General features: G+C 38.2%; 1 protein-coding gene across 1 annotated transcript in view; it reads right to left on the minus strand.

The window, feature by feature from the left end:
• The window catches only part of Smp_162210 (hypothetical protein), a 27234-nt gene extending 3252 nt beyond the window's left edge, over positions 1 to 23982 (minus strand). The window contains exons 1-6 of the mRNA XM_018797862.1: positions 23917 to 23982; positions 22308 to 23028; positions 13934 to 14067; positions 7433 to 7569; positions 6316 to 6379; positions 6200 to 6275 (exon numbers count right to left, since the gene is read on the minus strand). Of these exons, the coding sequence (XP_018652862.1) occupies positions 6200 to 6275; positions 6316 to 6379; positions 7433 to 7569; positions 13934 to 14067; positions 22308 to 22894 (998 nt within the window). The 5' untranslated portion in view covers positions 22895 to 23028; positions 23917 to 23982. The remainder of the gene's footprint in view (positions 1 to 6199; positions 6276 to 6315; positions 6380 to 7432; positions 7570 to 13933; positions 14068 to 22307; positions 23029 to 23916) is intronic.
• Between the last annotated feature and the right edge of the window lie 824 nt (positions 23983 to 24806).

A 24806-nucleotide genomic window follows, 5' to 3' on the forward strand; every position in this document is an offset into this window, starting at 1 on the left:
TCTTATATTTTGTGGTATATCAGATGAAGTTCTATAAGTGACATCCAACGGTGATCCTGAAACTTTTGTAGACAAATAAACTACTTATAGGTACGGTAAACCAAAGTCAACTAGTATTCAAACAATCCAAGAACATGGCAAAAATAATTAAGCTGTGGCTAGTGTAGGAGTAGGTTGGAAGGAGGCTGCAGGTTGCCAAATCAAGACTCAGGATCAATCTATGAAGTGACTAATGTTTAGAGATATTTAGTGAATGAATATTTGGTATAATGAATACTTACACGTCTAGCTAATTCCTCAGATGTTTCATCTGGTAATGGATAAATCGGATCACCAATGTAGGTTCTGGAAATGAAAACAATAATATTGTAAAAGTTAGAACTTTGATCGATTGCGGAAATGTACGAAGCATAAAACCAAGAAAAAAAATCAATTGGATGATTGGTAAATGGGACTCGTCATAGAATGAAATCAGTTAAGAATATCAGTGAATACGACTTACTTACGCCTGTTACCCCTTGTGGAGGAGCATAGGCCGCCCACCAGTATTCTCCATCCAACTCTGTCCTGGGCAATCATTTCCAGTCAACATTCATCCTTTTCATATCTGCTTATATTTCCCAGCGTGATGTGTTCTTTGGCCTTTCTCTTTTTCGCTTCCCGATTGCCTCGAGATGCAGTTTGGTGATTTCCCCAATGTATGTGCGACCCACTTCCAACGTCTTTTCCTAATTTCCTCTTCAGCTGGAAGCTGGTTTGTCCTCTCCCATAAAACGCTGTTGCTGATAGTATCCGGCCAATGGATGTTGAGTATTTTGTGTAGACAACTGTTTATAAATACTTGTACCTTCTTGACGATGGATGCAGTAGTTCACCGCGTTTCATCTCCGTACAGTAGAACTGTCTTGACGTTCGTATTGAAGATTCTCACTTTGAAGTTAGTTGACAGTTTTCTTGAGTTACATATGTTCTTCAATTGTAGAAATGCTGCCCTTGCTTTGCCAATCCTCGCACTTACATCTGCATCCGATCCCATTGAATACGAAGGAACACTGAATAGTTGTTTGATCTTATAATGGGACTTTTAAACCAAATATTCATGACACGACGACGGATTCAATCTGAGATCTTCAAGTCACACAGTAAACGGTTCATTTTTAGAGAGCTGTATTGTAACCAAGTGGTTATTTTTTTATTGATTTATGATATAACATCATTCAATGCCAACAGTTTAGTGTAAAAGACTTTATGAAGGATTTTTGTATTTGTTGTGTATGTGAAACTATGTATAATTCCACCCATCAACAATGCAGGATTCGGTAAATAAATCAGCATCGACCCCTAGGATGTCGGAACCCACACATATCGATACAATAAGGGGGAGTCACCGGCGAATCTCAACCATGAAATTCTCACTTCATTATAAGCTTCAATCCACCAAGCAATAACTTGATAGCCAGTAGAACATAAACGGTTGAATGTCAGTTTGTAATGTGTAAAATAGATCCCAGAGATTTCAGTTGATTATGATCCACGGTCACCTCTATGCCGAATATTGTTGACATTACTCATTTGGTAGTTTCATTATAGTCAGGGCTGAAGGTTCAAATGTATGCCATGGTCAGTTACTTCAACTTTCTTCGTTGCATTTAGATGATTGTTTTCCAGTCGTCAATTGTACATTTTCCCAAAACATTGTACTTTTACATACAGCGGAACAAAAATTATGATATGCATTGGTAAGTCGTAACTGACAAAACTTAATATGTACTACAACATCCTCTATATGTATATTAGTTGCTTAATGCGAAAGAGAAATCCTTGACTATTTTATAAAATCACTCTAAAACTGTTATAACATATGGCCAAGTTGGATGCCCTGTTAATGTATAACATGGTAAGACCGTCAATCAGAGAGCAGTGAATTATCGATCGGACCAATGATACACGAAAACCGTACGAGCAGTCTAGAGTATTTGTTGGGCCTGCTTCTGTCTAGCTCAGCCAGTTAAGTTCAGAACACCAATCTCAGCCTCTGAGGTATGAATCATTATATTTCAAATATACTGGGTTTATATACTAAACAGACAGACTACATCACACCACAAAATACCCATTTGTACAAGATTCACCCAAGTGTGGCTGTAAGGGGAACAGTAATTAATAGACAGGGCATAATTCAAGAATGGTAAATCGTATAATAATAGTTCATAAGTCAAAATAAAGCTTATAATAAGGGGGACATCAATATGAATAATTTACTTAGCTAACAATTATACAATAAAATATATACGCATAGTATTGGTTCATAAATGGATCCCAAAGTTAAGATGGTGGTTGGAGGTGGTCAACAGGATACCCTGGACCGAGGTTTCGTGCAACTTGGCACTCGTCAGCAAAGAGTACCTGTAATCTTGAGGGAACTGGTGCTCCCTGACAGATTCGATCCCGTGTCACTCAGCTTCACGGTCAGAGACGTTACCACTGAGCTACTCGGGCCGCGACCGATCTCCTGTAGGACTGAGATATAATCACAATTGATTGATCACTGGGTGGTGATCAATGTCATGCATGTCAAGTCCTTCTTAGTACAGATCGAATGCTATCGATCAAGTTGAAATGTGGCCACTAGTCTACGTGGCTCGACACTGCGTGCACTATGTTGAGATAAAATGGTGGTTGGAGGTGGTCAACAGGATACCGTGGACCCGGGTTTCGTGCTACTTGGCACTCGTCAGCAAGATATACTTGTAATCTTGAGTGGCCACATTGCAACTTGGTCGATAGCATCCGATCAGCGCTAAGAAGGACTTGACACGCATGACAACATTGATCACCACCCAGTGATCAATCAATTGGTATACCAAAGTTACTATTCATTATCCTTACCGGGGCATAACACAAACCTCATTCTTTAGGTTTTTGTCTTTACTGACATGTCGGTTCTTACTTTTTTATCCTTATTATTCTTATGAAGATGACTTCATACCCTTTAAACATGTACCGTCGATCAGATATAATGATGATGATAATAATAGCTGAAATTGTATATTTTATTGATTGATCTCAGTAAAAAAAGAAGAAATTAAACAAATCAATCGGGAGAGAAACACACACTAAATTATGGAAATGTACACACATATAGGTACATTCTTCTTTACATTTGTTACTTTCTGTAACTGGGTTGATGATAAGGATGAATGATGAAAAGAAAATGACATGTCTTCACTTATATCAATGCACGTGGACAACTGCGGAAACACATCCAACTGGGAAAATGTGGAGATTTCGGATAGAGGCAATTCCAAAAACACCAGAGAACTTTTAGAAGCTTGGCACTCAGGTCAATCAGCAATAAACAATCACATTGAAATCAATCCAATTTATCAACCAATCAATCAGGAAAACTATGCACAAACATGGGAACAAAATCAAAACAATGGGATATACAACCAAAACAAAGAAGTAAACAATGACAGATTTAAGGTCAACAAGAACCACTCAACATCGAGGTGTACAGGACAAGCTGTGAACCACATGTGTAGAAATTCAAAAACTTCACTTCTACTTGAAGTTTGTGCTGATGATGTTGTTCAGAAGGACGATGAAAGCTCCACGACCAAACCATCCAGCTCAGAGAACGAAACTCCATCAAAAAAATACTTTTATTAATATTTATCATTCAATTTCAGCCAGTCATAAGCGACGTAGTATCTGGCACGTTTCATGTGTACCAGTGTTCAAGGTGCCAGAACATATCACTACACTGAGATGAAATGATTTGGATATGTTCAAGAGTACGCAAAGTAGGGAATGTACCAGTGGTTGTTGAAAACATTAAGTATAAACAATATGAGTCGACGACATAAGGATTCATGAAATAGAAAGCAACTGAAGATTATAGCAACCATCCTACAATCAATTCCTATTATAGTCAATTTTGGTCAAGCCCTTTTCATTAACTTACTTAACAGACATTGTCATTTGGATAGTAACAATTTGCATATCCTTTGCACTGTTATGACCACTAGAGCACATGACACTATCCAAAATGTTGACTGTTTAAATATCATTCGATGACTCATACTCCTCCCCATATATGTATGCAGGCAAATACTATTATCAGCCTTTGTTTTGTTTTGCTGTGCCCTTACTAAATCTGACTATACATTGCCTATTTGATTGCTTGCTATTCGCTCGTTCGCTTCCTTCGCTTGTTCGCCTGTTCACTCGCTCTCTCGCTTGCCCGTTGATATTTGCTCAGGTGTTGTTAGCTTTCTAGCCTGAGTTATTCGACAATAAACTGTAGTTGCTGCTTTCATTTGGCTTCTGATTTTACGCACCGTTAAGATTAGAATTATAACGGTTATCGAAGCGATCAATTAAGGAAGCACGCCACTACAAGATTTACGTTAACAAGAATTAACGAATGCATATACACTGTTGCAGCCAATTCTGAGACATATCATTGTTAATATTTGTAGAGTATTTGGGGAAAGGTTAAGTTTTCAAAATTATCCAATAGAGAATAACTGTACTTTTTATAATCGTCTATTTATAGAGATTACATTGACTTCTAAATCAATGACATTATCTCTTATCATTTAATATTAGTCTCTGATAATATATGAGTGAGTTGTGTGTACACTATTGTTATATCGTGTTGCCTGAGTTCCCTGTATAATATATGACGTTGTGATCCCCACGTATCAGAGAGGAATGGATTATCGATCAGACCAATGATATACAAAAGCCGTATAAGCAGTCTTGAGTACTTATCAGTCCTGCTTTCTGCCTAGCCCAGCCAGTTAAGTCCAGAACACCAATAACAGCCTCTGCAATATGAACCATTATTCTCAAACATACTGAGTTTATAAACCAATCAAACTGACCACATCGTACCATAAAATAGGGGAACAAAATTTGTACAAGATTTAGCCAAATGTGGCTGTGAATATGGGAGATAGTAATTAATAGACAGGGCATAACTCAAGAATGGTAAATCATATAATAATAGTTCATAAGTCAAAATAAAGCTTATAATAAGAGGGACATGAATATGAATAGTTTAGTTATTTAACAAAGTATTGGTCCATAAATGGATCCCAAAAGTTACCATTCATTATTCTTATCGGGATATAACAACTATAAATTCTTATTCGTTTTGTTGTGAGATCAAGTATTTGAGATCTATTATTGTGTACTTTTTTGAATTATGAATGAACAGAGTATAATAGAGAATCAATCTGCCCTGATTGGATGGAACTATTATGATAGAAAAGCCATGATTTTATTAACGTCTTCATCAAACAGGACTATATCATCTACGTATTATGAATCAAAAAGTGAACCTTGTGATACGAGATTGACTTCTAAAAACTCAAATAATGAGAGGGCCACTGTTACCCACTTTTTGCACTATTTCATACAAGCTTTTCAGTTATCGAATATAAGTGTTGCATGAGCTCTATGCCAGGAGATTTGCGCTTACTGATAATACTTAGGTCAGTTAGTAAATGACGCTTTATCTGTTTTCATCTCAAGACTTTTCACCAACCTACTCCTAAGTCACTCAACATTGTATGTTGAGGTATGTGATGGTTGATTGAAGCACATTTGAAATCAACCTAAATATCGATGTTGTCAGACAGTTCCTCACGATATTGGACAATAACGGGGTTATGAACTAAGTTACGACTCGGCTGACGTTTAAGTAGTAATGATATCGCTTTCGTTCCTAAAGTTTCCTGAGGATATGCTATGTGATGTAAGAAACTAGACAATGACAATATGACCTATATACACCCAGTATAGGGTGGAAATTCTTCCTTAAACTATGAATAAACTAGTATAGGGGGATTGTAGTGATTGCTAAACTTTGCAGTTTACATCATAGGTTGATTTTAAATAGACAACGACAACTGTTTTGTCCTAGCCATAAGGTTCCTCAGCAATGCAAACCGAAAACTTCGTTAGAATTCGAACCTAGAGTATCCGGGTCTCATGATGAACAATTTATTTACCAACTACTGGAGTTCAAATCCAATGGCTTACATTTCTAAATTCAATTTGCTATATTACTCAGCTAAACGGTTGAGCTCCACTGTTCATGGTTTCCCATACTAAAACGTCGGGAAATTACCACATGGAATGAGTTACTAATAATGAACATATAATTACACCTTACAAATTAACTTACCTAAGCTTAACAGGAAAATAACCATAAAATATTGCTAATGGTAATCGTGTTCGTTCATATAAACTACGCCACCAACCTATAAGGATAAAATGTAAAAACTAAGATTTTAATGTTACCTTTGCCAAATTGCACAATTCTTATAGTTTCACGAATATTTTCTGTAAACATTGGATAAATAGGCTGAAAAGAAAAAAAGAGAAAAACAATAGAAGAAAGAATCAAACATTTAAAGTTGAGTCTTCTTTGTAATCATTGCATAAAGATTGGGAAAAAAGGGGCACCAGATTTGTGTGAGTAGTGGAATACTCCACGGACACTCAGACCAAAGCAAGCGGTTTTCTTAAGGTGTCACTCTCTGAACCTTTTACCTACAGGTCTAATCCACAAGATTGTGGAGCATCGTTAGGAGATGCAGTCCCATGGAAGTCGGTGACCAACTGTACTTTCAGTCGACATTTGTACCTTCACGATCCTGGAGTCTATGTGCACCACTGTTTTAGAATCAGGATTTTTTTAACTCCCCTATGTGGATCCTCTGTGTCCACCAACCCGGTTGGAGCGTCGGACATTCGCTTTTCGTCCTCTCAATTTTGTAAACAACAATAATGCCACGAGAAAGCAATGAGTAGGGCTTCCCTGGCAAAGGTTATATAGGCGTGGCCATGTGAGATTATTTGGAGAGGGAGAGCGGACTCTCTCCATTCTCAGCCGTACAAGGGCATTTGGGGGCTTTTAATCTACAATATATTTTAATACCTTCTATACATTTAACTGTTATATAAATCTGTTATATCCTCGGTGAATTACGAATGGTAACTTTTAGGTTTATTTATGGATCAATGTATTATGCCTATTTCCTATTGTACAATTATTATGTAACTGAACTATTCATATTCGTATTTTCTCTTATCATTAACTTTATTTTGATCTTTGACTTATTATCATACGATTCTTGAGTTATCATCAGTTTATTGATTACTTTGGTTTGTATAAAAACCCAGTGTGTTTGTAAATAATGATTCATATTGCCGAGGCTGTTATTTGTGTTCTGGACTCAAGTGGCTGGGCTAGGCATATAGCAGGGCCGATACGCACTCAAGACTGCTCGTACGATTTTATGTATCATTTGCGTCCGATCAGTAAAATCCACTTCTCTCTAATTGCACAATCATATATATTACGAGTCATACAATATAACAAAATCTTTAGAAAATTTCTTATATATTAACTTACTTGCCCAGATAATAATGAAATACGTGCAAAACCTCGACGATTCTCCCATATAACTGTATAAAATTCATCAGAGAATAATGCTTCTCTAACACCTCCAGGAGAGATTAATAATACATCACCTTGAGATACTTTACCATCTAATTATAATGTAAAAACAAAATGAATCTATGGTGTAGACTACAAATAATTATGTTAATTAATCTTTATTTTATTTATTTAAACACATACATATTGGTATAAAAGGGCACCAGATACATATGCGCCACACAAAATAATGAAAGTAGGAAGAGAAGGGATGAAAAGATAAGGCGGACTGAAATGTACAACCAGAAGACTCTTTCAGTTAAGAAAGTTAGAACCACTCTTTATGAAGAAAGTAAAAGAAGGTTATAGCAGGATTGCTACTGGCTTCTATTCTGAGCCATATCTGATAACGTCTCTCGCCACTGTGTTGCACCATCTCTTGGACCACTCAGTAATGAACAATTTCATATTTGTCTAGTCGGTGGAGTGGCTGAGTGATCTAAGGCGCTGGTTTGCCCCCGAATGCCCTGATACGGCTGAGAGTGGAGAGAGTCCGCTCTCCCTCTCCAAATGCTCTCACACGGCCACGCGTATATAGTCTCTGACAGGGAAGTCCTACTCACTGCCTTCTCGCGACTGTGGTGTTCTTTACGAAATTGAGAGGACGAAAAGAGAATGTCCGGCGCTTTAACCGGGTTGGTGGACACGGCGAGTTCACCTAGGGAAGTTGGAAAACCCTGATTCCAAACCAATGGTGCACATGGGCTCCAGTATCCTGAGGGAACAAATGGTGTATGAACCAATTGTTGGTCACCGACTACCATGGTACTGCATCTCCTCACGATGCTCTACTGCCTTGTGGATCAGAGCTTCAAGTCAAAGGCTCGGGGTTTGGCTCCTCAAGAAAACCACCTGCTTCAGTGTGGGCAACTGGGCAGTATCACAGCCCTCACACAAATGAGATTTGTGTGGCGCACATATATCTGGTGCCCCTTTGTAACAATATTTAAGTGTTTAAATAAATAAATTTTTAGCCCCGATTATATTTTATCGCTTTAGTTGCAGCGCCCTGGTTAGTAGTCTAAATAGCTTAACATCATATTCAATAAGCGGAGGAATTAGGTAGTCTAAGTTAATCAACAGGATACTGTGGATCTAGGTGTCGCACTAGTGATAACTTCTTAGTAGAGCTTGCCTGCAACCTCCAAGAATCTGTTCCATGATGGATCCAGTTTCATTATCTGAGACGTTATCGTTTGAATTAATTGGGCTAACAAGTTTAAACTATCACAAAGCCTAGGTCTAACATAGTTCCTTATTGAACTTTTCTAACTCCCTAGCATACAAGTAATTAATTCAATTTTTAAAGGAAAATTGAATATTATTACTAATGGGAATGCCACTAGTAAACGATTTAAACATTTGAAAGTTACTCAGTCAGATATGGATGGTGGCTAGCAGTGGAATCTAGGATGCGCACTTCATCCTGCTTGGAACTCATCAACTAGATGTACTTGCATCCCAGAGTTGATATTCACTCCGGGACTCAAACAAAGCATCTTCCGCTCTAAACAACCAATATGTATGGATTGAAATTTAGAGGTTACATTACAACTACTCAACAGAACACATTTAGGATTTTACATAGTGTCGAACTCATGACTTCCCTATTAGATAAATAAAAATCCCACATATTATACCCAGGAAAAAAAAACCATCAGAACATTCTATAAATCAGACTAGTAGCAGAAGCGGTAGAATTGAGTTAACACTACACTCCATGATGTGTTACTGATGGAAATCGTGAATATAAAGTACCCTCATTGACAGGACAAACTGGTGACACATCGTGATCCAGATACTTTTATCCTTTTTATCAACACACTCTTACAATAGTCAGTATAACGTGCGTAAAAGTAGACGGTAATTGTGTATGTGTAACACACATGCATCCTGATTACTTGAGTTGAGGAAGATTCATAACCATTAGCTTAACCGATTCACCATCTCTATCTATTGTCAGTTAGTGTCTATCAATGTAAGCCTATCACAAATCTACGCTAGATCAGGTAACGTTAACATACCAAATAAGCACGATGAGATGAAATTGATGTAATAAATAGCAAAGATTTCAAAATAATTTAGTAGCAATGATAACGAGGAAGACTAAACAATGATAGTATGGTTTAGGAAGATAGAAGTAAAAGGTGTATATGGATGAATACTGAGAATGAAGATTCAGAGAAAGATAAATAGTGAGTGTACCGGCACAAATGCACCCGATTCTGAGTCCTATCACCCAACGTCTGTAACCACTGATAGCGGTTGTGGCGCAGACCTAAATTAGATAGACTGTATCTATTAAAACAGCCAATTCCAACAATCAATGACCTAATGGATTGTTATCGTGTCATTATCAAAATAGAATCTAGAACGAATGTATATCAGTCCAAATTGTCACACATTAGATCACCACACCCGAAGAGGAACTGATTTCAATTACAGTGAACGTCTAAACATGAGGGGTAGTTCTAAAGAAAAATATGACTCATTATTTGGAAAACAATGACGAATGAATGTAATCGAGCTACTGTGATTGATTTTAAACCATACCATCACTCAATCTCAACTATTTATTAAATCACAAGCTCCAAACAGAAGGTTTGCACTTATTGAAATATTTTATTATTTTATTACGCCCGTTACCCCTCGTCGAGGAGCATAGGCCGCTCACCAGCATTCTCCATCCAACTCTGTTCTGAGCCTTCCTTTCCAGTTAACATTCATCCTTTTCATATCTGCTTATATTTCCCGGCGTAATGTGTTCTTTGGCCTTCCTCTTTTCCGCTTCCGTTCCGGATTCCAAGTTAGGGATTGAGTCGTGATGCACATTGGTGATTTCCCCAATGTATGTGCGATCCACTTCCAACGTCTTTTCCTAATTTCCTCTTCAGCTGGAAGCTGGTTTGTCCTCTCCCATAAAACGCTGTTGCTGATAGTATCCGGCCAATGGATGTTGAGTATTTTGTGTAGACAGCTGTTGATAAATACTTGTGCCTTCCTGATGATAGTCGTAGTAGTTCTCCACGTTTCAGCTCCGTACAGTAGGACTGTCTTGACGTTCGTATTGAAGATTCTCACTTTGAAATTAGTTGACAGTTGTTTTGAGTTCCATATATTCTTCAATTGTAGAAATGCTGTCCTTGCTTTGCCAATCCTCGCCTTTACATCTGCATCCGATCCTCCTCGCTTATTAACGATGCTCCCCAGGTACGTGAATGTTTCCACCTCTTCCAGAGTTTCGCCATCAAGTGTAATTGGATTGGTGTTCTCCGTGTTGCATTTGAGAATCTTGCTTTTTCCTTTGTGAATGTGGAGGCCTATCGATGCAGAGGCTGCTGCTACATTTGCTGTCTTCATCTGCATTTGTTCGTGTGTATGAGAGAGGAGGGCTAGGTCATCTGCGAAGTCCAAATCCTCTAATTGATTCTGAGAAGTCCATTGTATTCCGTATTTCCCGTCAGATGTCGAATTCTTCATAATCCAGTCAATCACTAGAAGGAAGAGGAATGGGGAGAGTAGACAGCCTTGTCTGACTCCGGTCCTTACTGGAAATGCATCTGTCAGCTGTCCTCCATGCATGACTTTGCACTGTAGTCTATCGTATGAGTTTTGGACAATGTTGACAATCTTTTCAGGAACTCCATAGTGTCGAAGAAGTTTCCATAATGTTCTCCTATCCACGCTGCCAAACGCCTTCTCATAGTCGATGAAGTTGACGTATAGTGATGAGTTCTACTCAACTGATTGTTCCACGATGATCCGTAGTGTTGCAATCTGGTCTGTGCACGACCGATCCTTACGGAATCCAGTCTGTTGATCTCGAAGTTGGGCGTCTACTGCGTCTTTCATCCGATTTAGCAGCACTCTGTTGAAAACGTTTCCTGGTACTGATAACGAACTGATGCCTCTGTAATTCTCACATTTGCTCAGATCTCCTTTCTTTGGTATCTTGATGAGATATCCCTCTTTCCAGTCCATTGGCACTTGTTCCTCTTCCCAAATCTTCTTGAATAGAAGGTGAAGCATATTTGCAGTTATTTCAATGTCTGACTTCAGGGCTTCTGCTGGTATATTGTCAGGTCCTGCCGCCTTCCCACTTTTGATTTGTCTGATGGCCATCTTGACTTCTTCGATCGTTGGTGGAGTGACATCTATTAGAAGTCAGTGTGGGCTGCTTCTATGTTCGGTGGATTCAATGGGGCTGGTCTATTCAGCAGTTCCTCGAAGTATTCTGCCCATCTTTTCCTCTGTTCTTGAATCTCAGTGATTGTCTTTCCTTCTTTGTCCTTGACTGGTCTCTCTGGTTTTCTATATCTCCCTGCCAATTTCTTCGTTGTATCATATAGTTGTTTCATATTCCCTTCTCTTGCAGCTTTTTCCACCGTCGTTGCTAGTCCCCCCATGTATTTCTGCTTGTCGGCTTTAATGCTTTTCTTCACTTCCCTGTTTGCTTCTGCGTAGCCTGCTTGTGCTTTGACTTTCTCTGCTCGTGTTCGGCTGTTGTTAATTGCTAGTTTCTTGTTCTTCCTTTCTTGAATTTTGTCCAGGGTTCCCATAGAGATCCATTCCTTGTGATGATGCTTCTTAGGACCAAGAACCTTCTGACACGTTGAAGTTAGTGCTTCTTTTATCCCTCTCCAGTTGTCCTCCAAAGTAGTTTCTTGTTCATTCAGTAGATCCTGTAGAGCTTGGAACCTGTTGTTGAGAGTTATCTTGAATTCGTGGAGCTTGTCAATATCTCGAAGGAAGACTGTATTGAACCTTTGTAGCGCTGTTTGTCCAGTTGTCCAGTGTTTCTTTAGCTTCAGTCTCATCTTGGCCACAACCAGGTGGTGATCTGAAGCTATGTCAGCTCCTCTCCGGGTTCTCACATCTTCCATTGATCTTCGGAATTTTTTGTTGATACAGATGTGATCTATCTGGTTCTCTGTGGTTTGGTCCGGTGAGATCCATGTAGCTTTGTGTATGCGCTTGTGTGGGAATATTGTGCCGCCTATAACCAATTTGTTGAATGCACATAGGTTTGCAAGTCTCTCCCCACTTTCATTTCTCTCTCCTAGTCCATGTCGTCCAATTATATCTTCATATCCTGTGTTGTCCACTCCAACTTTAGCATTTGGATCTCCCATCAGAATGGTGAGGTCCTTTCGTGAGCACTTCGCTATAATTGATTGCAGCCTTTCATAGAACTGATCTTTATCATCGTCCTTGCTATCATTGGTGGGTGCATAACATTGGATAACGTTCATTGTGATCCCTTCCTTCTTTGTTCTGAATGATGCTTTGGTTATCCTGGGTCCATGAGATTCCCATCCCACAAGTGCATTTCGTGCTTCTTTGGACAGCATTAGAGCAACTCCCTGAGTGTATGGAGCATTTTCCCCTTCGTGACCGGAGTACAGCAGCATCTCTCCTGTACCTAGCCTTTGTTGTCCAGATTGTGTCCAATGGGTTTCGCTGATTCCGAGTACTGCCAAGTTGTATCTCCTCATTTCCATTGCTATTTGACTGGTCTTTCCTGTCTCCCAAATTGTCCGGACGTTCCATGTACCTATAGGGAGTATTGCTCTGGTTGTTAGAAGGTGCATCGGTCTCGTGACTTCCGAAAAATTTCCGCTTTCATCATGAGACGTCATAATTATTCCTTCAACTCCCAGGGCAGAGTTTAAATGGTTTGAATTATTTTTTTTCTGGTTAGCGTTTTTTAGCGAGTTAACTTTTCTATGGGATGGGGTCGCTAACCCCATGCCCAACCCTCCTCCTTTACCCGGGCTTGGGACTGGCAGTAACTCTAGAAGAGCTACAGGCGGAAATAGCTCAGTGCTTAATTAACTGTATACACTGATAATATCTTGTTTCTATCGATTACTCTACAGTTAAGACAAGTAGTAATACTCACTGGATGGTTTCATTACATTTAACCAATCCTGAAAAAGGTATATGATTAAATATTATCAACCCATGGAACTATACTTCCTTCAAAGATCGTTTTTTCATGGGCAACAAAATAATATGAACGATAAAAATGAGAATATGAAAATATCATCAAGTCAATATGTCCAAGTTGATAGACTACTAACTGTTTAAGGAGTGCAAACAGACATCTGAATGGAGCGGCGGTTCAGTAATTAAAATGTCTGACTTTCGACTACCAAGTTAGGGGCTCGAACCCCAACTCTACCAATTTCGGTTTGAGCAACCGGGTAGCGTAACTAGCTTTCCTCCTTTGTGTGACTCAAAGCCAAGTACACAAATATGTACAGTACGAATTGACTTACTTCGATTTTTCACCTCTTTAATTTGTATTAACAAACTCGTTTTGGTTAATATCTAGTCCTCTATCGAACAATTGGATTACTGAGTGTAAGTGTATAACATGATGAAATTAACGACAACATTATAAACCCAACTTACTTTTGAGAATATGACCTGGTTGCAAATGAGCGACACATTCATCAACAGAACCTTTAATTGCACCGATTGTTTCTAGTAAACGTCCAAATCCAGGTACACGAAACAAAAATCTGTCTACAACAGGAACAGGAAATCTATAGAAAATCATAAATATACATGAATACAAACAATAAGTTTTTGAACTTGATTCTGTGATTTAAAAACAGCAAAAATAGGTTTAAGTTACGACAGTATAGATTTATTTATCTATTTAAACACATAAATATTGATACAAAGGGGCACCAGATACGTGTGCACCACACAAATCTCATTTCATCTGTGTGAGGGCTGTGATACTGCCCAGTTGCCCACACTGAAGCAGGTGGTTTTCTTAGGGAGCCACACCCCGAGCCTTTGACTTGAAGCTCTGATCCACAAGGCAGTAGAGCATCGTGAGGAGATGCAGTCCCGTTGTAGCTGTTGACCAACGATTGATTCATAAGCCATTTGTTTCCTCAGGATACTGGAGCCCATGTGCACCATTGGCTTGGAATCAGGATTTTCCAACTCCCCTAGGTGGACCCTCCGTGTCCACCAACCCGGTTGTAGTGCCGGGCATTCGCTTTTCGTCCTCTCAATTTCGTAAACAACAGTAATACCACGAGAAGGCAGTAGGTAGGACTCCCCTATCAGAGGCTATATACGCGTTGTCATGAGAAAGCATTTGGAGAGGGAGGGCGGATCCTCCCCACTCTCAGCCGTATCAGGGCATTTGGGGACACAACATTATACATCTGGTCGATGAATTACATGTATATAAAATTGTGAAATGTAGTCGTCACACAACTAACTCGCACTTCGTAGGCATTGAATGTATAAATTTGTACTTGGTACATAAACTAACAGTGTAGAGTTTAAAAGAAGGATGTTAGATAAAAAAAATGTGAGACAATAATTAACTGGTGACATTGAAAAGGGATCATACTATGTTAGAAATTGACAGGAGAGAAAAGTGTGTACCATCGGATACAAGCTCAGTAGTTTCAAGTGATGTGTTAGGTTTGAATATGTATGTGGATGGGAAAATCCCCGAAAACTAGATGTAGTAACTATTGATCGTGAACACGATGACCTTTAATGCGATTGTTACTTCCCGGCTGCTCACATCATAGGAGTATATTTCTTCTTGAGACCTAGAAAATGAGCTAGGTTAGTGATTTAAGTGACCTAAGGGCGTGGCCGCAGAACTCAAGAAACAACCGGATGTCTTTGACTTAATAGCTTCTTACTTGGAAAGGCCTTACCGCTTTCTATGAAAATCCATTGGGTAAAGTGAGATGTAACCTTTTTAGGGCTAAAATTTTCAACCCCCTCTTCCCATTTTGAGAAGACGGTATCACTACAAACGTTAGTTGTCTGACGGGAACACCTTACTACTGTCACTGCCCCCCATAGCCAGCAGTACAACTTCCTTCTTGAACCTTAAGTCGCTTCATTTAGTCTTACCGACCTGCCCGGTATGATAAGATTTATTTATTTATTTAATACATAAAAATTGGTACAAGAAGGCATCAAATATACATGCGCCACACAAATCAAATTATTTTCGTGAGGGCTGGGATACTTCCCGGGCTCCCAAACCGAAGCAGGAGGTATGGTAAGACCTAAGGGAATAAGTGTTCCAGGCCAAATCGCTCGAGTGCATCATCACGATGAACAAGCCCAACGACCACGCCATAATAGCTACAGTTGGTCAACTGTTACATTGAAAAGTCCCAAAGTAAGACAAAATATTTGATCAACAGTTAATTAATTGAAGTCAGTTTTCTAATCTAAAAATGCCTTCCAGAATTATTAGAATTCTTCACAAAACGATACAACATGATGAAAAAGAAAGCAGTGAAATACACTAACGCATGTCAATCATTCAGTCAATAATTAGATGAAATATACGTCGTCTGTGGGGAAAGCTTGTGTGTTCTACGATATGAAACTACCAACACTACACCTAAATTTTACATATGAGATCTGCCGATACTATTGTTAGATTTTACAAACCAAAATAATTATTGGGCTAGAATTCAAATAAACAGTCAGTCAGTCACAAAGTAGGACTTCTTATGTACGTACATCAGTTCGAGTTGCTATACTACATTAGCACAGAGATGCAGTTGTTGATTCAAATCCCATAGTGGTAGAAGTAGTAAGAGTATAAGCAGTAATCAGAAAGATTAGGGTTTAAAGGTGTTATTCAAGGAGTATAATACAGCGAAATAAATTTGGAAAGAGAAAGAGGAAAAGGACACAAATAATTCAGAAGATTAGAATTCGGTAGAACACAAAAAGTGGATGCACCTTCGTCATTGCAAACGATTTTGAGCCATGTCATTCAAGGTCTCTAACCATCGATTGCTATCTCGCGAATCCCAACCAGGTAGTCTACACCTACCAGCACGGCTCAGTCCAATCGTCAGTGACTTCATGGATTTGTGCCATGTTTTGGTCTGGCCACCCCAAGCTTTCTTCCAACCTAATCCTACGCTATAAAACATTGCACGTCGGGGCAGTCGGTGGTTAGGCATACGCAACACGCACTAATGACACCAAAAAGGACCATTCTATATTAAACTGATACAAATAACAAAACACCAAAAAAGTCAAGATATCTAATACTCATGAGACTATGATTGTCACCTGGGGTCAGAACTTAGTAATAGTCATCCAAATATTATAAGAAAGTATATTGACATTGAAAATGAAAATTTCTCAAATGACATGAGATTAATAAACCTTTGTGATAAGACAGACTTGAAAATAATGAACACCTTTAACAAACCTAAGGCAAAAAGACATATCTGAGTCCACCCGGGTACAAATACCAATCACATGACAGACCTTATACTAGCTGAATATAAGTTAAACCTTCTAATATGTGACATCCTTGGAAGTTATATCCGATCATTATACGATAACTTCAATAATTAAATTAAATAGATCCTTAAAATTCAGATGTCGTAAACCCAAAACTAATCGTAAACTAGCCGAAACACCATTATACTCATCAAATAAAGTGTATACAACCAGGTTAGAACAAATTCTAGATAAAAACAAGAATCTAAAACACATAGAAAATGCCCTAATACAAGCTGCAAACGAAACTGCTTCTTTAATCAAGTCAATCAATATACGTTGGCAACGGACATTAGATGACATACTAGAAACTGAAATAAAACAGAGAAAGGAACTAAGGCTAAGATGACCAAAAAAACCTAAGGAAGAGAATAAACTAAGATATAAGCAAGCAAGCAAGACTGTTAATAAAAAGATAAGCAAAGGAAATTTATGTTCTGAGCCAAATGGACAAACTAAATACACTTTTTTATGGAAACGAACTGCATCAAGCATACAAACTACTCAAAGAAGTATTGGTCACCATTCGAAACCAACCATACAATAGTGGCGAAACAACAATAATAAACGACACTAAACCTATGCAACATTATCAAACGTCACTTAACTCCAAAACTCTTACCTTTATGAGGAATGGAAATCAAGTAAACCGAAAAATCTCATGTCACCTAACACTCTATATGTCAAATGAAAAACCATAAGGCTCCCGGCCACAATAGTAGAACAGCAGAAATGACTAAATTTGGACGACTGAAACTAGAAACAATCCTACCGCAAATAATGGATAGCATAGGGAAAATCCGCAACAAAATCCTAATTCATTTGTCAGACGCAGATGTCATCAGCATCTATAAAAACGAAGGACCAAGAAATAATCGAAGCATATTCCTACTCGATACGATAGGGAAAGTATCAGTCAGCTTTCGGAATCCGTGCAGAGATTTTGTCAGACACCAACCCATTGGGGCTGATCAGATTTCCAAGATAAGTGAAGTTGTCGACGCGTTCGACTACATCTTTTATCCTTAAGTCAGGTGTTGATGCAGGCCAGTCCTGAAGCAACAACTTGCATTTAGAGGGGGAGAAACGCATTACAAACATCCTAACATTGTTGCTCAGTGCTACCAAAAGACTCTGAATTTTATCAGCGTCTTCACCAAACATGACTATGTTATCTGCATATTCTAATAGATAAGTGGACCTCCCGTTAGGAGATCAACGCCCAAAAACTCAGTCGACGAGAACGTTATTTCCAGCAGTAGGTCTATGGTGAAGTTGAACAAAAATGGAGATAGTGGAGAGCCTTGTCAGACACCATTTGAGGTTGCAAAATCAGATGACAGTTCGCCATAAGTACAGAAAGCTTTCCGTAAAAGTCATCTTTCACTTCATCTGGGCTGAAGTCAGTGGGAGCGTAGGCAGAAAGGACGAAAAGGTTCCATGCTTGTTGGGACTTTACCACCGGCGACGGAAATCCTTGGGATGAGGCGAGGTGTGCATTTTTAGGGTAGGCTCTGTCAAACCTCACCCTTCCTTGTGGGGAGGCGGCATCTCTGTTATGCTTATTGTCTGAAGGAAACTCCTTACTGCTGTCCCACCTCTACACAGTCAGCAGTATGACTTCGCCTTCGGGCCTTGGGTTTGTTGCTTTTAGTCATACCGCTCTTCAACCGACCTATCTGGCATGGTAGGACCTTGAGGAACGATTGTTCCAGACAGCATAGCTCGATTGGTTCATTACGATAGGTAAGCCCGACCACCACGTCATGGTAGCATCAACGGTCGGGATAGGAAGTTTATGCGGGAATGATCTACAAGAGACTAAAAACTCCAGCGGAACGAAACCTCCCTCCAAATCAATTCGGATCTCGAAAACGTCTTTTGATTACATATGCAATCATAGCAATCAGATATAATACAAGGTGAATTATATGCCAACCAAGAATGAATACTAACTTCCATTGACCTCACCAAAGCTTTCGACTTACTATTAAAAGAAACTGATTCTAGATACACTACAAAAACTGTCCTTCAAACAATATCAACCGAAACATCAACTAGCTATTATATGAACATAAAAGCTACAAAAAACGTACACATCTACACTTCACCCTGTATAGAAGCGTACGAAAATGAATTGAGAAGACTAGCCTCTCTTCAATATCGCCTTTCAAGAAATTCCTAATTGAATAACTGATAATATACCGATTAGCCTCGAGCTGACTGACGACCGCAATACAACCTGAACATCATCGTATATAGAATTTGCTAATGACCTATGTCTAATAAGTACAACCGCCGAAGAAACTACCAAAACTCCTACTTCCCTCTTAAATCACCTAACAAAGCTAGGAATGCAAATATCCTATGACAAAACCAAAGTTATGGTGATAAACGAACAAAACAATGCACTTCAAATAGTCATCAACAACCACAAACGTGAAGAGGTAACTACATTCAACCATCTAGGATCAGTGATAAGAAGCGTTGGGGCTCCTGATGAAGCAATCCAAACCAACATTGGTAAAGCTAAAACAACATTAATCGAAACCAGACCAATACTATGCTGCACAAATATTGGCATACGAACAAAAATCAAGTTGATGTATTCTTCAATAACGCCCATCTTAACCTATTGGTTTGAGCCTACAGTCCTATAGTGAACGGAGACTCGGGAAAAACCTTTTTATTGTTTAATGCATAATTACAGAATGCCTTCAAAAAATATGAAAACCATACATTAAATACTTCATTTGCACATCTTCTTTGAATTGTTTCTTAAAAACCTCATTGTTCCTTTATTCCTGTTGTGATTTTGATGGCTTTCAGTTTCCTTATTCCTTCTTTTCATTTCAATCTCCTCAACCTTCTGCTTACAGGTATTCCACTTCTGGTTGGTGCTATATACCACTAAGGTCTGCAAACACAAGCAGCATACACCACAGCCCTAAGGAAAAAAGGCTTGACTAGACTGAAAACAGTCTTCAATACTCTGCAGTGGATGACTTTGGGTATCAATGATAAAAGACAACTTACAGCTAATCAACTACATGAATGCATAGCCCTACCTAACCTAGCACTGGAAATATTACAAAACAGGCTGGACCTGTGAAGTGCAGCGCGTGAAAGACCAAATAACCTAATAATTAGGTCTTTAAACAGTCGAATAAATAATAAAAAACACAGCAGAAGAACAGCTCACACTAGAAGCAGGCTACAACAATTAACACATGACCTGGACCGACTCAACGAAAAACTTCTTCAAGAATGGTTAACAAAACCAGTAAAAATAAAACTCGAAAACCTAAGTGACTATAATCAGCAAATAGTTAACAAACAAAACTTAATATAAAAATGCGGAGACAGCAACCGTCAACGACTATTTGCCACAATTAAGGAAATGAATAGGTATAATAGAAATGACCACCAACAAGGATAAAAGACTTCATGCATCAGGAGGAGTATAAATGTCTTCTAGGAGATTGTACAAAAACCTACAAAACTGAAGGATGACTCAAAAGACACACAGACTCATGCATTCCCAAATTAAATCAACTAAACCAAACACAACTACGAAACCAAATCCCTCAAGAAATACGAGCACCTAGAAGAATCGAAAATACAATATCAACAATAAACAATGACCTAGATAAATATTCATGTCCGGACGCAACAAAAAATTACCAACCTCAAAAGGAATTACCAATTATTGCTATGTTGTACATAGATGATCTATCATCACTGGACAAGAAGTAAAACCAAGAACACAAAAATCTGTAGAAACTATTGAGCCCCGGTAGTTGTGCCCTGCTTCCATGAATGCCTTTTCTCCAGAAGAGCCTACCGGGTTCACCAACTATGTTTGACTTGCAGGGGCACGCCAGGGTATGGAACTACCAACATTATATCTAAATTTTACATATGAGGTCTGTCGAAACTATTGTTAGATTTTACAAACCGAAATAATTAGTAGGTTAGCATTCGAACAAATATAAAAAGTCCTAACTATTACAGTTCTATGGTCAATCACTATTAACGTAGAGCCTGGCACATACGTACATCATTTCAACTTGCCATATTCCATAGGAACGATGAGATGAAATCGTTGGAGCGAATCATTAAGTGGCAGATGCAGTTATAGGAAATATTAGGCGTCGAAGATACGATTCCAGAAAACATAGATAAATGGAATAAAACAAAAATTTATGGAGAATTAAGAAACCAAGGGACGATCCAAAGCCATGTGTCACCCAAAGCCTAAAACCATTGGTTACAATAATCAAGCAAACTACAATTACATAGTCTGCACCTAACTACATGACTCAGTTCAGTTGTCAGTGTCTTCATGGAATAATCCCATGTCTCGGTTTGGCCGTCGCTAACTATCTCCCAACTTGCTCCTACCCTAGCCATCATCGTGCGTTCAGGTGATATGTTGATGGACATAAATAGTACATGTCTTAATCACCTCATAAAATACAACAGCCTGTTACTACCAAAAACTTTCGAGATACTGTGGTTTCCATTTTACTTCAAACGAAACCATTCGGTGAAACAACACAGTAGTTCACCGTTTTCATTCGACTAATAGTGGAATGCAATTAATTAACTGATTATATATATATATATATGGAGAGAGGCTTTTGTGGAGATTAGTTTAATTTGTACATGAAAAACTTCAATAATCGAACTCAGCTGACACTTGGAAGGAATGAATACTACCTACAAGTATTTACAAAATGTCCAAAATGGGTTCGACGAAAAGCACTCGACTCTTCAATCTCGTTGTTTTTAGTTTCAGATACACCTGAGTATTTGTAAGAAAATTATATTATGAAACTAAAAATACCAGCGTTTCGAAGTGAAAGATATTAGAATATATTTGAAAATATTTTTAGCATAGGATGCTTATGGAAATTGTTGAACTTTATAGTCCAACATTACGGACTGACATAAGTTAAACAAATGCTTAAAACTAGAAACCATTAGATCTGTCTTGTCCTATTACGGGGATCAGCATTCCCAGCCACAGCACCAGTAAGGGTTGAACTCATGAAATTCAGAGGTCACACAGAGCACTTATCGTCTTAGTCGATGAGCTGAAATTCGGTGATCCAAATTTTTGACTTCAATCAATTTTTAACGACAAGAAGGTTGTATGTGATCACTATTTCACTGCCAACATGCCGGAACTGCAACAAACCCAATTTTCTGCTGGGACTCGTCTCGAGGTTAATTACAAGTGAAGATAAGATTATAGTTCGCTTGGTGGGTTTGGTGAAAATTAGCACAATTGATGGTTCTTTTCAGTAGGTAGTTTTCAACGGTCTCCTAAGTGCTTAAAGTTCCACCTCTATATGATGGTGTGGTGTAGCAATTTTATTCAACGCTGACTTGTGACTGATTCTACGTTACTTTTGACTGGATGAACTTATTTCAATCCATTAGGCAAAATAAAACAAAACTTACAAGTGGAATTTCTTACCTATCTCTTTCAATACAATATCTCGATGTAAAATAATATGCATCAAAAGGACATGTTCCATGATAATAAACTAAATAAGCTGGTCCATTGGGCGGTAATTTCTCCATACCAATTACTTCATAACCGTGAAATATACGTCCATGTGCATCCCATACAGCAGCAACAATACGGCGTAATAATTCCGCTAATGAATCTAAACACATGTGACTAGTGGATGATATGGATATTGATGAAGTTGATGATTGTCTGAACTTGGACAATAAACGACTTAAATGACGACGTAGCCAAAAACGTAAATGGTATAAATGAAGTAAAATTACAGTGAAGTAAATGAAAAAGATTAATAGAAATGGAAGTAGAAAACACAAAAGAAGCGGATGACGTAGCCAATAAACAAATGCGATTAAATATCCAGATCCAGGCAAACTAACAAGATAATCTAACCAACTGGATGGTATAATATTGGTCAATGTTTGATTCCCAGTAAACAAAGTGTATAACTGATGGAATAAATTTTGTTTATCCTGAGCTAGACAATAGGTGCAATGTAACCAGAAGGATAGATAAATGAGAAAATAAAATCTCATTTTTTTACAGATAAACAAAGAAAGATAGGAAGTAATGAAATGAACTGCTAAATATTTTTTTGCTTCAAAAGTTAAAAAATAGATGGACAAGCAAAGGGAGAGGAAAGCATGACATTAGATGTCAAGATTGTCATCATCTACAATAAAACCGGTGAAAAATAAACACATTAGTTCAGTTTGAGCAACTCGATAGGTCTTTTCAGATTTTCAATAACAAGTAGATCTAAGCTGAAGTGTTTATAAAAAATAAAGCTACAATAGACAATCAATATTTTCTATGCTGACTCAAGCATTTTAAACCACTAGATGGTTGACTTATCTTTCAGAAGTAAAAATTATGTATTGCCTTGAACAATTGAAAAGTTACTTAACAAAATGAGCAAGGTAAAGGCACGTAAAATAAGTTGACAGTACAGGAAATGCTTGACTTAATATTTGCCTTTCCTTATAGGAGAAATTTATCAAACTGAAGCCCTTACGCTAGCATTGAACATATTAGGATGAAACCGACCATATTCACTCAGTAAAAGAACTGCAAACATTAACGATACTTAGGCAGTAATTTTTGTACTTACATACTGAAGTTCTAGTTCACAGACGCTTCACCTACACTTATGTTTATGAAATAGCATGAAAATCTCTTTGAGAGGACGGTCTCTGACAATCGGAATATTTTAGGTGTATATACATTATTTCAGCCCGCCTCATTATGAGACAGAGTATAGGTAATGTCAACTTATAAATTTCGAGACCACAAATTTATTTAGAGAATTTGTATAGCGACTCAGGTTCACATCAATCAGAAAACAAATCAAAGTAGAGACATATTTGGTGGCAAGAACCTAATGTTCCAAGTAAGGATTTCCATTGCTAGTTTAAACTAGTAAGTCTTAATTAAGACTTTTTAATCTCAAACTTCCCACAGGTCATTATTGTCTATTATTTTTCATAGCTGTAAAGAATAAAATGAATACAAGATATTCTGAGGTTTTCAAGAAAGTTTAGATATAAATAAAACTGACTACTCTCAGATAATGATGGAACGGTGACCGAGGTTTCACAAAGTAAACAAACGCCAGCTAATAACCTTGAGCATTCAGTCTTCAATCTTCACTGACACGAACTCGAAACTGATCGATTGTAACATATTCAAATTTTCTCCACTTGCTACTACCTTCATCTTATCATCCTATTGTCACTAGTTTTTGTCAATTGATCTTGCAATTGAAGCAGGGCTATTCGTTGTGCTGATAAAGCCGTCAGTCAAGTGCTTTTCATTTACTCTTCCCACTGATGATGCAACGGATATTCTAGTTTTACAACTGGATACCAGTAGCACCTTCTATGTTCGATCGTTCCCAGTCAGATAGAAATCAGAAGTCAGACGAGAAGAGGCAGGAAAGATATATTTGATTCGTTACCAATATATCGAGGACCTTTTCTATAAGCTGGCTAATGAAACGTAGGAGCTGTGTCCCACGCTGTGTTGTTACGTGATCTGGTGCGGATGCATGACCGAAAGCCTTCAGCTAAACAAGTCCACTTAAACAACGTGGTCAGCATCCAATGTCGAACACTTGATGGGCTATTGATTTTGGGGAATTATTTACAGCTACACCACTTATCCAAACTATTCCACGAAATCTGTCATACTACTACAGCAAACAAAGTACCTTTGGATTATAACTGAAAACCTTTAAAAAAATGAAAATCGTTTGTATTAACACCACCAGTTGAACTTATATGAAGTAAACATGTCCTTTACTATTGTGGTAAAAAGAGGGTAAAAGACGGGTTACTAAATGAAGGATCAGTATGAGAACTAAAAATAAACGATAAACTGTGATGCCACAGCTACAAAAACATCTTTAATGAGGTCCATCACTTAAACTTGAACTTTCAGGACAAACCT

This window comes from Schistosoma mansoni, chromosome 6 (assembly GCF_000237925.1).
Source record: "Schistosoma mansoni strain Puerto Rico chromosome 6, complete genome".
NCBI lineage: Eukaryota > Metazoa > Platyhelminthes > Trematoda > Strigeidida > Schistosomatidae > Schistosoma > Schistosoma mansoni.